We start from the raw sequence: 13067 nt of genomic DNA on the forward strand, positions 1-13067 counted from the left end.
AGCAGAGCATGGGGGGCAGGGAGCGCAGCTCCAGCTGGCGGGTGGCGTCCACCTGGGCGGGGCACAGGGGGAGGGGGAGGGTGTGCGTGTGTGGGGAGTGTGGGGATGTGGTGGTGGGGCGCGAGGCGGGGTGCAGGTGGCGGGTGGGGCTGGCTGTGTAGGCTGGGGCCAAGGCTGGCCGAGCTCCCAACCGGCAGTTCCCTGGAGCCCTGTTTCAAGTGGCGGGCAGGCAGGCAGGCGGGCAGGCAGGCAGGCAGGCAGGCAGGCAGGCAGGGCAGGAATGAAGCCGGCAGGCTGCGATGCGGGGCAGCAGACGCTGGGCGTGCTGCGGGGCAGCGCAGGCGACCCTACATCGGTGCCCCGCCACGCCTGCCCCACCTTGCGCGCGCAGAACTCGCAGCTGTACTGGTTGTCGCCTTCCATCGTCTCCGGCATCAGCATGCTGTTCAGGGAGTCTACGGGGGCAGGCAGCGGCGGCGGCGGCTGTGCGGTGTGTGGCAGTGGCGGTGCTGCGCTGGTGGCGGCGTGTGCCAGGGAGGTGCCCAGGCAAGCATGGCAGGAGATGGGTTGCCGCCTGGCCGCCTGGCCGCCTGCCACCCTCCCACAACCTACCCAGGCTTGCCCACCAAAAAGCACGCAACCCCCCCACCCCCATCCCACCCCACCTCCCCATACACATGCCATGCACACAGCACCAGCACCCGGACCCTCACCCTGCAGGCTCCTGAACCCCTTGACTGGCACATCCACCTCGTAGAAATTGTCGTTGCGCTTGCTGCTGTCTGCAGCAGGGTGGCAGGCAGGAAGGCAGGCAGGGGCGTGGGCAGGCAGGCGGGCGGAGAGCAGGGCAGGCGGGCAGCAGAGCAGGGACGGTGCTGGGCAGCCGCCGGGGGGTGGCCGAGCCGGAGGCAGGTGGCGAAAGAGAGGCCTGCTGCGGCTGCGGCAGCGGCGCAGCGCAGGCGCGCCTGACGGCCGCCCGCACGACTGGCAAATCGTGAGGTAGCCGCTCTGCCCACGGAACAGCGCCTGCACTTGTGCCAAACAGTTTTTATACAGACCAAGCGGGAAGGGGCAGCGGGGGGCAGCCGCGGCGGGCATGCCTTGGCCTCCCGCCACTGACGCGTGTGCTGCCAGCCATCGCCCTGCCAGCCCCCCCGCGCTGCCGCGCGCAGCTGCCCCTCCGGCTCCCCCACCTGTATCACTTCCTGCAGCTCCTCCTGCTGCCCAAACTTGGCCTCCAGCAGGGACAGGAAGAGCTTCATGAACTCCTGCCCATCCTGCTGTACGCCGTGGTCTGCAGGCGCCAGCGGCGGGGCAGCCGGGCGCCAGGGGTGGACGATGAGGGGATGAGAGGGCCGCGGGACGGGCGGGGCGGCGCCGGGGGCGGAGAGGCGGAACCCAGCAGCGGTAGCGGAGGTGCAGCACTCGTTGCGCTGCTGCCGGGGCGCGCGTGGGGGAAAACACGAGTGTCAAGCGGGGAGCATCAGGCACCCACCCAAGTTCAGGCTCTTGGCCAGCGGCTCTGGATCAGCTGGGTCGGTGCAGCCGTGCTCCATGGCCAGAAACAGCTGCCTGCAGAGCGGCGGGACACGGCAGAAGCAGCGGCACGAGGCCGGCGGGCAGCGGGGTCGGCACGGGCGTGGGCGAGGCGCGGACGGGAGGCAGGGAGGCACACGGGGGTACACGCAGCAGCGTGAGCGGGCCGACAGGATTGCGCGCCTCGCGTGCTTGCCTGAGCTCCTTCACGATCGGCTCATCCGCCAGCGGCTGCTTGAGCGCGTACACTGCCCGGCGGAAGGCGGTGTTGGCAAACAGGCACTGCACGAGGGCGGGCGGGCGGGATGGGGCGCGGCGGCGTTCAGCCCGAAGAAGGCACGGCACAGCACAGCACAGCTCAGCACAGCACAGCAGGACACGTGAAGCCTCCTCCCGACAGCAAACAGCCACCGCTCGTGTGCAGCGCAGCAGGCAGCACACCTGCAGCACGCTGTTGACGTAGCAGGTGTTGCCCAGGTTCTTCAGGCCCACAGGCTTGCTGCGGTCCTGCACAAGACGAGGGTTGTTGGCGGGTGGCGGCCGGCAGGACAGCAGCGAGGTGAACTTGGTGTGACAGGTCAGCTGAGCGAGGCTGTGATGCAGGCTGGCAGCTACATCCCGAGCCCATGCAGCACATGTGCCTTAGCCAAGCTGTGCATAACCAGCACAGCTGTTGCCCAGTGCCGCCTGAAGCTGATGCGCGGGCTCCACCTGCACCCACCTCTCGCTTGGTGGCGCTGGGCTCTGGGCCCAGCGTGCCCAGCACGTCGGCCTCCTTGGCCCACAGCCCCTGCCGGCGGAAGCCGTCGGGCGCGGGCAGCAGGTTGCACAGGCAGTTGGGGTTGCCGCCCTTGCCCTGCGATCGGCGGTTGGCGGCACAATGGTGGTCGGAGACGCGGAGAGCGAGAGGGGTAGGGCAGTGCAGGAGCAGCCGCAAAGATGGCATGAATTGAACACAGGATGCTGCTTGCTGCTGGGCAGGTGCTGACTGCGGCCAGTGTGTGGAGTGAGTGACAAGGTACCCAAGCGTGGGCGATGGGCGGCACCACCAACCCCGCCGCTGCCGCCCTCACTTTGCACGACTTGGAGTAGAGGCCTTCGCAGGGCTTGTCCGCCTTGATCACCCGCAGCACCTGGGTGTAGTCCAGGGCGGCCACGCCGCCGCTCTCAATCATCGTTTTGAGGTTTCTGGCCTCCTCGCCGGTCACCTCGTCGCCGATGCCAGGGGGCTGCTTTCCCCCCTTGGACTTTGCCGGGCGGCTGCGCTTCATCCTGGAGGCTCAGGTGGTGAAATGGCTGCACTCCATTCCCGTTCTGATCAGGCAAGGCTCTGGCTGCCGCGACTGATCAGAGTCCCCAGATGCCGATCGTACCCATCGATTGCTTGACTGTTTCGGCATTCCAATTCTGGCCTCCAAACTGTACTGCAGTTCCCCGCCATTTTCTGCGTTTCGAGACTCGTCTCCAATTCCAATTTCGACACGCCCATTTATCGCAGACATGATGATGCAATCCCTGCGCTGCCATCCGGCCATCCTGCGCCATTCGACGCTCAAGCTGCAGCAGCGCTGCCCCAGGAGGGCCGGGGCGATCAGGGCATCCGCACATGACCAGCTGCTGGCGCCTCGCACCCGGGATGGTGAGTAAACTCCCGCCACTCTGCCGCCCTCTCCGTCACTGCCGACGCCCACCTCGCGCTGTTGCAAAGCTTGGATGCATTGTAGCGCTGCCCGTCTGATCCGCAGCCAAGGTGGCATTCGTGGATCAGCTGCTGGCGGCAAAGGCAGCCAGCGGCAAGACTTTCGACGAGATAGCGGTTGACATAGGGTGCACCAATGCCTACACGGCGCAGCTCTTCTTCAACCAAGCCCAGCTGAAGCCCGATACGGCTGCAAAGCTGAAGGCAGCAGTGCCGCAAATCAGGTGCAGGTCTGGCCTGGTGCTGGCCAGCTCTTAACCACCACCCAGTCAGCCACCCCCCTGCCTTCACGCGCTGCAGCGAGGAGGCGCTGGCTGTGATGCAAAAGGCACCCATGCGCAGCTTCGACCCAGCGATTCTGGAGGAACCATTGATTTACCGCATGATTGAGGTGGGTGCCTGCTGGTAGCGCCTTTGCTGTGTTGGCGCGCAGGCAGCGCAGGTGGCGCGGGGTGCGCCAGGTGTGGTTCATTCCGGCGCCTGCTGTCTGTCGGCTGGCAGCAGGCTCACAGCCTGGCTCGCACTGTGCAGGCCATCAATCACTATGGCGAGGCCTTGAAATGCCTAGTGAACGAACAATTTGGTGACGGCATCATGAGCGGTGAGCGAGGCGAGCAAAGCAGGCTAGCTGTGAGGCGCATCGTGCGGCGAGATGCGGTGCATCCCCAGCCTGCCCCTCATGTAGCGTGCGTGCAGCCATCGATTTCTACGTGACGGTGGACCGCATCACGGGCAAGCAGGGCGAGGCACGGGTGGCCATCACCCTTAATGGCAAGGTGTGCTCAGGCAAAGGGGCAGCATGTCCAGGCGGGTGGACGCTGTGCGCCCCAGCGCCTGCTGCCCCCTGCCTTCCATGCCTGCAGTTCCTGCCCCACGTGGAGCAGCGTGCAGAGGACAACACGGCAGCTACAGGGCAGAAGGGTGCCTGAGGCCCTCCCCGCTGCCTGCGCCAGCCAGCACTCCCTTTGGAATATGCTTGTTACAATCATCGGATCAATTCATCGTGCGCGGGAGCGAGCTAAGAGCGATGCATGTGCACAGGCATCCCAGCAGTTCAGGGACACCCGAGGAGGGGCGGCGCTTCATGGTGGGAAGCATGCGCCATGGCAGCGCTCCGAGGATGGTGGCAATGAAAGAATGCTGCAAGGTGAGGATCTTGCCAAAGTACCAGCCGGGTTGAAATGACGCAGAAGGAAAATGGCGATACGCCTGTGTTTGGGTGAGATGTTATGAGGGGGCAGGGACAAGTGCTCGGGAGGCGAGTGCTGGCGCATGGCGCGTGGGCACAAGAGTGGGTGCGGAGAGCATTAGTGTAGAGCCCAGCATGAGTTAGCCAATGTGCGGAAACACGAGGGGGTGGCTGTCCCTTGCGCATGATACAAAACTCCGCCGGTGTGCAGAGCAGCTCTGCCCCCACCTTGGCAGAGGTGGAGGGTGGCGGTTGCCGGAGCGCCCTGTCGCCAGCTGGAATAGAATTGGGGCAAGCGCCGTGCCAGCCAGGGCGCAGCTGCACCACTGGCCGGCGCAGCGAGCAGCGAGTAGCAAGGCGAGAAGCAGACAGAGTTGCCAAGCAGCCTCAAGAGGAAGCAGGCTGCATTGCTGTGCAGGGCACAGCGCAGCGGCGAGCCAGAGGGAGTTAGGCGTAGAGATTGGAGCGGAGCGGGAAAGATGGAACGAGAAGAAGAACGGGGGGCCCCGAGGGGAGGGCTCCGCCAACGTACTGATGTGGCGGCAATTAGAGAAAAATGCCGCTCAAGGGTGGGCAAAAATGCACGGCGGGAAAAGAATGAATTGTCATGCATGCCCATACATGCTGGCGGAAGGGCGCCGTGATGACGCGCTGCACCGCCCAGGCCGGCACCTTCTGCCGAGGGGCCTGAGCGTGCGGCGCGCCGCTGAGCTGCACACCTTCATATAGCCTTCCTTTACCGAATGCGTCTAAGGGCTGGCCAGCAGCGCTGAGGTGGGCCCGCAACGCCGCTGCTGCACCATCCGCACACGCAACAATTTGGAGCCCTTCACTGCGCTGTGGCCTGCTCTGCTGCCGCCTGCGCGGGCGGCGGCGCGGCCTGCTGCTGCGCAGCTGCTGCGGCCGCCGCGGCGGCTGCTACCGTCGCCGCCTGCTGCGACAACTGCTGCTGCTGCCTGTCCTGGCCTAGGCTGTCGGAGCGGGGCGTGTGCGCACTGCTGCGTTGCCCGCTGTTGTTGGGGCGGCCGCCGCCACCGTAGCGGCCGCCACTCCCCGAGGATCGGCGTCCAAGCGAGCCGCTGCCACCAGCGGGGGACAGCGGATTCTGCAGCAGGCGTGGGGCGGGACATGCATGCAGTCGGTGAGCACAAAGCCTGGCAGACAGATCGCCTGCACAGACAGATAGGCTGGAGCTAGAGACGAAAACAGCGCACAAAGACGGAGACGGTCGATCCAGCAGTTTGTGCATACACCGCGCCTTTCTTTTGCTATGCTGGGCAGGCAATGTCTTCCCAGCTCAGGCAGCCAGCCCAGCCAGGCGCAGCCTCCGCCTCCGGCCCACCTGCATGCCCCCCACGGGGCTCATCGGCACGCCCATGCCGCCGCCGGGGCCGCCATACGGCACGTACGCCATCTGCATGCCCGCTGCCGCGTAGGCCTGCATCATTGCCTCCTGCTGGCCCGGCCGCATGGGCATGTAGCCATAGGGCTGCATGGCCACCATACCATACGGCATGCCGCCGCCGCCGCCGCCCTGGTACACCATGCCTGCACGCAGACGCGCCCGGGGGCACCAGGGAAGAGCCAAGTGAGGCACAGCGCGCGGGCAGCAGACCGGTGCGCCTGGCAGGCACATCAGGCTGGTGCCCACACGGATAGGCCCTGCAACCCGGCAGCTGGCATGGCAGCGCAGCTGACCTGGCATGTGCGCCATCATGGCACCAGCTGGCATCATGCCCTGCCCGTAGCCATACCCCACCATCATCTCCTGGTGCGCCCCCATGCCAGAGCCCCCCATCTGCGCAAGGGCAGGGTAGGGGCATGGAGGGAAAGCACTCGTGGTGAGCGGTCAGCGAACGAGACACGCAGACAGCGCCAACAGGCAAAGCTTCTGGCATGGTGAGCCGTTCAGCGCACCTGGCCAGCGTAGCCGCCGCCATACATAGCTGCTGCCGCGGCTGCGGGGCTGGTGGGCACCGGGGAGGCGCCCATGCCACCCATCACGGCAGCGCTGCCGTTGCTCCGCGGCGACTGCGCCGGGCGGTGCACGCCGCCGCTGCTGCCGCCGCCGCCCCGGACCTCGCCGCCGACGCTGCCTCCACTGCTGGTAGCCAGCTCAGGGAACTGCACCAGGCAGCCACGCACAGAAGGCGAAGCCAACAGGCGGCGTCAGCGAGTGTGGCCGGCACAGGCAGGCAGGCGTCATCCTGCATCAGCTCAGGGCTGGCAAGCAGCCTGGGTACCACACCCCAGCTCAGCAGCCAGCAACAGTGCGGGTGGGACCAGCCTCCTGCCCCCCCCCATCCACACACCTCGCTGCCATAGGAGGGGCGGATGTACATGCTGCTGGCCGGCTGCGCCTCCTCGCCAAACCCGGGGTCGAAGCGCGGGCCGTGCAAGCCCCTGCAGCACAGGCCAAGCAGGCAGGCAGGCATGGAGTAAGGCTGTGCTGCACCGAGGGCTGCACAAGCAGGGCTGGCTGCTTCCATCATGCCAGCCAAGACGGCCGGCGTAGCACTGGGCATCAGCTTCCTGCCAGCGTGTGCCATCCAGGTGCGCACTGCATATCCCGTTGCCCACGTGCCCACCTGCCCCGCCGGAAGTCTGGATCAGCCAGGTCAGCTTCCTTGTTGCGCAGCTGTGCCTTGGCAGGCCGCGGGCCGCCGCTGCCGCCGTAACCGCCGCCGTAGCCGCCGCCGCCGCCATACGCAGCGCCGCCGTAGCCGCCGCCGCCGCCCCCCGCTCCGGGACCACCACCATAGCCGGCGCCAGGCGGCATGCCGGCGCCGTAGGGCATGCCTCCAGGGACGCCGCCAGGCCGGCCCATGGCTGCTGCACAAACCAGGGGGCACGCGTGTGCAAGCGGGCTGCTCAGCCTGCTCAGCACAGGCACCAGAGCTGCTGCTGGCACGTTTATGCAATACAGAGTTTTTTCTGAAAACAGGCACCGCCCAGGCGTCGCCACCCGCCCACCTGCTGAAGGGCCGTAGCCCATAGGCCCCATCTGGGGCCCCATGGGGCCCATCATGCCGCCAAATTGAGTGGGCATGCCGCCGCCCATCATGCCTGCCCCCGCGCCGCCCGGCCCGCCGCCGTTCAATGGCGCGCCAGCGCCGGCGCCGGCACGCGGCGACGGAGCCATGGGCAGCCCGGGCCCCGCTGCATGCTGGTAGCCGGCGGGGCCCGGCCCCTCGCCAAAGATGCGGGCCCGGGCTCGGTGGTACTCCTGCTCTCGTTCCTGCATGGACCTGCATGGACCAACCAGGGAGGCCCAGCACAAAGAGCAGTGGGCAGCAAGGAAGGCAGCTAGGGCAGAAATTTGCTAGAAATGCAGGTCGAGCCGAACTGCCGCCGGCTCCCTGGCATCTGCCTCCCAAGCCAGGGCAGGTTGCATACCTGTACTGCCCATTTGCGCCTGGCATGCCATATGGGCCCTCCATGCCGCCAGGCCCCATCATGCCGCCGCCCGGCCCCCGCGGCATGCGGTCTGAGCGCTTGCGCACAAGCACGCGCGGCGCGGGTGGCGAGCCAACCGGCGCGCCGCCGCCGCCGCCTCGCGGCATGCCGCCGCTGCCGCCGCCAAGCGCCCCCTCTTGCATTGTCACCTCCACATCAGCCAGCTTCACCTGCAGCCACAAAGTCAGAGCGTGTTGGCCAGCCAGGCACCCAGGGTTTTGAATGTGCGACACGCCAAAGGGAGGGGCGGCGGGCGTGCTGGCGCTCAGCTGAACCCGCACAAGCACAATGCAGGCCCCACCTGCGGCGACTTGGTGGTGGGCATCCTGTTGGCCACAATGCGGCCCTGGTCTGGGCCGTGGTTCACAGTGGAGGTCTCCAAGCCCCAGTGCTGCGCCGTTCGGTGTGCTAGCAGGCGCTGCAGCGGCGGACGGAGGGCAGCGGCGGCGGCGGCGGCACAATCAGCAGGCGACAGCGGCGGCTTGTGCTAGCAGCGTGCCCGACGAAGACCCGACAGCCCTGGCAGGGGCAGGCTGTGCGCAAGCCACTCCAAGCACTTCTTCTCGCCCGTCCGCAGCCACCATAGCCGGGCAGCTGGCGGGCCGCACCTCGTACGACGACATATCGCCTGAGAAGATGTGCTGCGGCTCCTCCGAGGTCAACACAAACGCTTCCACCTCCGCCTCCAGCGCCAGAACTGCGCACAGCGCCAGCAGGCAGGGGCCCGCAACGTTGTGTGTGGCCCGCCGCACACCGCACACCGCCCCTAGAGGCATTTCTTCATGGCGCCCCACCGTCCACATGCGCACCTGATGCCCGGTTTTTCGGGTGTGCTAGGGCATCTCGCAGCGCGTGGTCCACCGCTGCGGGCCCCTCTCCTTCGTGGCTCGCATCTGCCACAGCTGCGTTGTCCGCCACAGGGCTGGGCCTGCAGCGGGGCCGCAATTCTGCCTGTCGCACCGGCACCCATCCACCCCGCGGCACTCCGAAAGCCGGCAGCCTCCCGGCAGGCGGGGAGCCCACTCACCCAGCGCCCGCCACAACGTCTGCCTCCGCTGCACCATCAGCCGCCGAGTGCTCGCTTTCGATCTGTAAGCTCTCCAGCTGCTGCGCGGCCTGCTCCCAGTCCTCTGGGGCCGCCATCTGACGCTGCACAGACCGCCTATGGGCTGGGGCGCCTCTGCTGCACTTGCTCAGATGCTCAGTGTCACGTGACTATTCACACAGCGCCATCGGCGCCTGAGGGGGCGCAATGCAGGGCTCCTCTGCCCCAGCGTGGTACACGGGCCGCAGTACACGGCTCCTGGAGTCGCGGGCGTCATTCCTGGCCGCCACAGCACCCCTAACCGCCTGCAATCGCCTCAGGCCGCAGGCTGCCCGCAACCTCTGCTCCCGCGCTTGATCACTTGGCTTGTCTCTGGAACCCCAGGACTGGTGGCAGTCCCTCGGTCGCGTGCCGATGGTGCTCATAGAAGACATCACTGAAGCTGAGAAGGAGAGGGAGCGCGCTGAGGCTGCAGCCGAGGCGGCAGCCAAGCGGGCATCAGCGGCAGCGGCAGCGGCCAAGGCCGAGGTGGAGGCAGAGGCGCAGGCACGCCAAGCCGCATGTGCCATGCCTGCCGCGGGGCAGGAGGGTGCCACGCCACAGCAGGCCGATAGCCACGAGGCCGCTGCCGCCAACGAGCTGAGCGAAGCCGACCAGGTGCGGGCAGCACATCTTCGGCATGCCTCTGATGCGCTTGATGTGCTACCGCTGCCTTGCATGCAGTGATGAAGTGTAATGTGTCTGTGGCCTGTGTACCGCGCACGACCCTCCCCAAAGTGGTGGCGCCTGCCTGGATGCCTGGCCCACTGCTCTGCAGCAAAGCTTGGAGGAGGCAGAGGTGCTGAAGAAGGAGGGGAATGAGCTGTACTCTCGAGGGCAGTGCGACGAGGCTCTGGTGATCACCAGCGGCACAGGCCAGCTTGCAGAGCAGGCGTCAGCCGTCTGGCAGCCTGTGGGCTGCTGTGTCCTGATTCGCGCCCTGCTGTCCCTGCTCCGGCTGTAGGCAAAGTACGCAGCGGCACTAGACGCAGCGCCAGAGGGCGCCACACGGCAGCGGGCGGTGTACCATGGCAACCGTGCAGCCTGCCACCTACAGCTGGAGCAGCATGCAGAGGCAGCACAGGTGTGTGACAGCAAGGGGGCGGGGCGGGGCGAGAGCTAGGGCAGCAAGTGGGGAACACAGCATGCAGGCGGGATTTCGGTCTGTGGTGCTTCGCTGGCATGCTGGCAAGTGTTAGAAAATTTAAACAACTGAACTTTCACGCATGCTCACGCGCTGGCTGGCTGGATTTTTGGCACGCCCCTTGGCTGTAGGAGTGCACCGCTGCGCTGGAGCTGGACCCGCAATACACCAAGGTACTGCTTCGCCGCAGCACCGCCTATGAGAGTCTGGATGACCTGGAGCGCGCGCTAGCAGATGCGGAAAAGGTGGGTGGGTGGCCAGCTGCTGGATGCTCGGAATGGGGCAGTGCACGCACGTGCAACCGCTGCTCATTGCTGCTGTGGCCCACACCGGAGCCAGCCAAGCTTTTGCGCCAGTGGGAGTGATCACTATGCAACTGTGTTTCGGGCCACGCTGAGCCCCTCCTTCCTCTACACCTCTTCCTGCTGGCTCCTTGGCCACAGGTGCTGGAGCTGGAGCCCGCCAACAGCGTAGCAGGCAAGGTGGTCAAGCGGCTGACGCCGGTGGTGATGGAGCGCCGGGAGAAGCTCAAGGATGAGATGATGGGTGAGGGGGCAGGGGCAGCAGCAAGGTTGCTGGACCGTTGCTGTGCAGACGTTGTTGTGGTGCAACAAGCGCTGGCGAGCTGGTAGCCTGCCTGCCTCCTGCCCTCTGGAGTCCCCTCCATGAATATACCTCTTCCTTCGGCCAGCTCGGCTTGGTATGCGAGCCTACCACTGCGTCCGTCCCTGCCCGGCTGAGCTGCAGGCAAGCTCAAGGAGCTGGGCAACATGGTGCTGGGCAAGTTTGGGATGTCGGTGGACAACTTCAAGGCAGAGCAGGACCCCACCACCGGCTCGTACAGCATCAAGTTCCAGCAGTAGGCTGCTGCAGCTAGCCGACAGGCGGCTCATGCAGCGAGCCAGGCGCGTACAGACAGCGGATTGTGTCACACGACTAGTATTTGCTCCCCTGGTTGATTCTTTCAGTGCTGCACTATCTACTGCCGTCGTGTGTGACCTGTTGGCAGGCGCCGGGCGACCACCGCAAGGACCTGTGCGGCCCTGTGCGACTCGCCTGCCCAGCCTTGCGTCCCCGACCTCCTGCCCACAGGTGGCGCCATGGGCATTGACAGCAGCCCCAATGCTCGCCTTTGCCGGCCTCTGAAAAACCCTTCCCACGCCATGACCGCTGACCCCAGCCCCTGGGGGTCCCAACCGCCCCCGATCGCTTGCCAGGCCGCATTGCAATGCATAAATGCGAAAATGGACGCGTGGGCGACCATTCCTGCCACTTTCCACGCACGAGACCGGCTCTTATCCCGCCCGCAGCTCTCATCGCGCTCACTGTTGTGTCCCCCGCCCCCAGCAGTCACCCGAAACCCCAATCGCAGTCATGCAGGCCATCCGTGCTCAGGTTGTGGTGCCCCAGGCCTCCTCGGCCCAGGCGAAGCCCCGCATGGCTGTGCCTGCCGCCGTGGTGCGCCCCCTGAAGGCCCTGGGCGCCGGCGTGGCGTCTCTGGCGCTGGCCCTGTCCGCCAACGCCGCCACCGTCAAGGTGGGGAGCCAGCCTCCTGCAGGATGCAGCCCTGACCAATGCACTGCCCCAATCCTGCCGCCAACTGACTTTTCATGACCGCATCGCCCTCCCCGCGGTGCAGATGGGTGCTGACAACGGTGAGGGGCGCTGGGAGGCGGGGGAGGGGCCGGGGAACGTGTGCGGCAGCCAAGGAATCGCCCAATGCGCCTGCTCGGGGCCCTGCCGGCCATCCCAGGGGCCCGATGGCGGTGTCGGGGGCACTGTGGCGCGGCTAGGCCTGGTCTTGTGGTTGCCCGTTGCCCTGCATGATCCAGAGGGGACTCCACCTCGCGCTCTGGCCCGCAGGCGCCCTGGTGTTCGACCCCTCCTCCGTGACCATCGCCAAGGGCGAGTCCGTGACCTTTGTGAACAACGCCGGCTTCCCCCACAACGTGGTCTTCGATGAGGATGAGGTGCCGGTAGGTGTCGCCGCCACCGGTGCTGCCTGCTCCGCTGCGCAGGCTGCGCAGCCCGCCAGTCACAGCTGGCAGCCTATTGGAGCCGCATTGAAGCAGCCCATGAGGCCCCCCCGATTGCCCGTGACGTCAGCCTTGGCGGTCGCTTCCTTGCGTGCGGTCCCGCCACATGCACCTCCCTGTGTGCTCTATGTGTGTGCAGTCTGGCGTGAACGCTGATGCCATCAGCCACGAGGACTACTTCAACGCCCCCGGCGAGACCTACTCGGTCAAGCTCGACACCGCTGGCGCGTACAGCTTCTACTGCGAGCCCCACCAGGGCGCTGGCATGACCGGTGAGCGGCGCGGCGGCTGGGGCCGGAAGGCCGCCAAGCAGGCTGCCGCGCTCTCTTGCTGTGCAGCATGCGGCAGAAGAGCTGGTGTGCTGCGGCTGCCTGCATCGGAGCCGGAGCCCTGCACTTGAAGGTTGAGCGCACCAATGCTGACCGGTACGCCTTTGCTGCCCCGCTGGTGCGCTGCAGGCAAGATCACCGTCAACTGAGCTTGTGCCCCTCTTCCTTGTTGAGAGACCAAGCCAGCACTTCACATTCACACGCCGCCATTCGGATGACTTCCCCCGCCCCACACTTCGCTTGCTAACGTTATGGGTGTAAACACACCAGCCCTGCACTCAGACACGCCGCGCCATTAGCGCGAGGCATGGTACCCGGGGCGGCTCGATCAGTGTGCGTCATGATGAGGGACCCCTCCTCTGCCGCCAGAACCAAATTCGTGATGGGGCAGTGAGTGAATGAGGCTGGGGGAGGACAAGCTTTCCACAACCTAGGCGTAGTTAGTTGCCCCTGGAGGAAGGGGGGGGGGGGGGGGGGGGGGGGGCGAATGGCGGCGTGTGAATGTGAAGTGCTGGCTTGGTCCCCCCACAAGGAAGAGGGGCACATGCTCCGTTGAGGGTGATCTTGGGAGCAGCGCACCAGCGGCGCCGCAAA

At 66.5% G+C, this 13067-nt stretch overlaps 5 protein-coding genes across 5 annotated transcripts in view; 3 read left to right on the forward strand and 2 right to left on the reverse strand.

The window, feature by feature from the left end:
• Nucleotides 1-2807, reverse strand: part of CHLNCDRAFT_54183 (hypothetical protein) — a gene marked incomplete at both ends in the record, with an annotated part of 9374 nt that extends 6567 nt beyond the window's left edge. Inside the window, 8 exons of the mRNA XM_005844909.1 lie at nucleotides 379-455; nucleotides 714-782; nucleotides 1121-1294; nucleotides 1496-1572; nucleotides 1676-1818; nucleotides 1978-2043; nucleotides 2258-2392; nucleotides 2610-2807. Of these exons, the coding sequence (XP_005844971.1) occupies nucleotides 379-455; nucleotides 714-782; nucleotides 1121-1294; nucleotides 1496-1572; nucleotides 1676-1818; nucleotides 1978-2043; nucleotides 2258-2392; nucleotides 2610-2807 (939 nt within the window). The remainder of the gene's footprint in view (nucleotides 1-378; nucleotides 456-713; nucleotides 783-1120; nucleotides 1295-1495; nucleotides 1573-1675; nucleotides 1819-1977; nucleotides 2044-2257; nucleotides 2393-2609) is intronic.
• Nucleotides 2808-3036: 229 nt separating this feature from the next.
• Nucleotides 3037-4164, forward strand: CHLNCDRAFT_138362 (hypothetical protein; the record flags this gene model as incomplete). Its single annotated transcript, XM_005844798.1, has 6 exons — nucleotides 3037-3175; nucleotides 3282-3459; nucleotides 3536-3626; nucleotides 3767-3836; nucleotides 3932-4011; nucleotides 4099-4164. 6 exons carry the CDS (start codon nucleotides 3037-3039, stop codon nucleotides 4162-4164), a joined length of 624 nt encoding a protein of 207 aa, XP_005844860.1.
• A 757-nt stretch (nucleotides 4165-4921) lies between these two features.
• On the reverse strand, nucleotides 4922-9096 carry CHLNCDRAFT_58741 (hypothetical protein). The gene is made up of 12 exons (XM_005844910.1): nucleotides 8908-9096; nucleotides 8690-8808; nucleotides 8489-8577; nucleotides 8182-8298; nucleotides 7821-8050; nucleotides 7398-7672; nucleotides 7013-7256; nucleotides 6737-6827; nucleotides 6342-6548; nucleotides 6123-6222; nucleotides 5767-5972; nucleotides 4922-5529 (listed from the first exon to the last, which is right to left on the reverse strand). The coding sequence occupies exons 1-12, from the start codon at nucleotides 9021-9023 to the stop codon at nucleotides 5254-5256; spliced, it is 2070 nt and encodes a 689-aa protein (XP_005844972.1). The 5' UTR covers nucleotides 9024-9096; the 3' UTR covers nucleotides 4922-5253.
• A 640-nt stretch (nucleotides 9097-9736) lies between these two features.
• CHLNCDRAFT_26451 (hypothetical protein) lies at nucleotides 9737-10971 on the forward strand (the record flags this gene model as incomplete). The annotated part of the gene is made up of 5 exons (XM_005844799.1): nucleotides 9737-9820; nucleotides 9929-10048; nucleotides 10240-10353; nucleotides 10552-10654; nucleotides 10856-10971. Coding segments are annotated over 5 exons (537 nt in total), but the record flags the coding sequence as incomplete, so codon positions are not given.
• Nucleotides 10972-11593: 622 nt separating this feature from the next.
• CHLNCDRAFT_48299 (hypothetical protein) lies at nucleotides 11594-12746 on the forward strand. The gene is made up of 5 exons (XM_005844800.1): nucleotides 11594-11644; nucleotides 11748-11763; nucleotides 11972-12084; nucleotides 12284-12416; nucleotides 12603-12746. The coding sequence occupies exons 2-5, from the start codon at nucleotides 11748-11750 to the stop codon at nucleotides 12620-12622; spliced, it is 282 nt and encodes a 93-aa protein (XP_005844862.1). The 5' UTR covers nucleotides 11594-11644; the 3' UTR covers nucleotides 12623-12746.
• The last annotated feature ends 321 nt before the right edge of the window (nucleotides 12747-13067 follow it).

This window comes from Chlorella variabilis, assembly GCF_000147415.1.
Source record: "Chlorella variabilis unplaced genomic scaffold CHLNCscaffold_20, whole genome shotgun sequence".
Taxonomy (NCBI): Eukaryota; Viridiplantae; Chlorophyta; class Trebouxiophyceae; order Chlorellales; family Chlorellaceae; genus Chlorella; species Chlorella variabilis.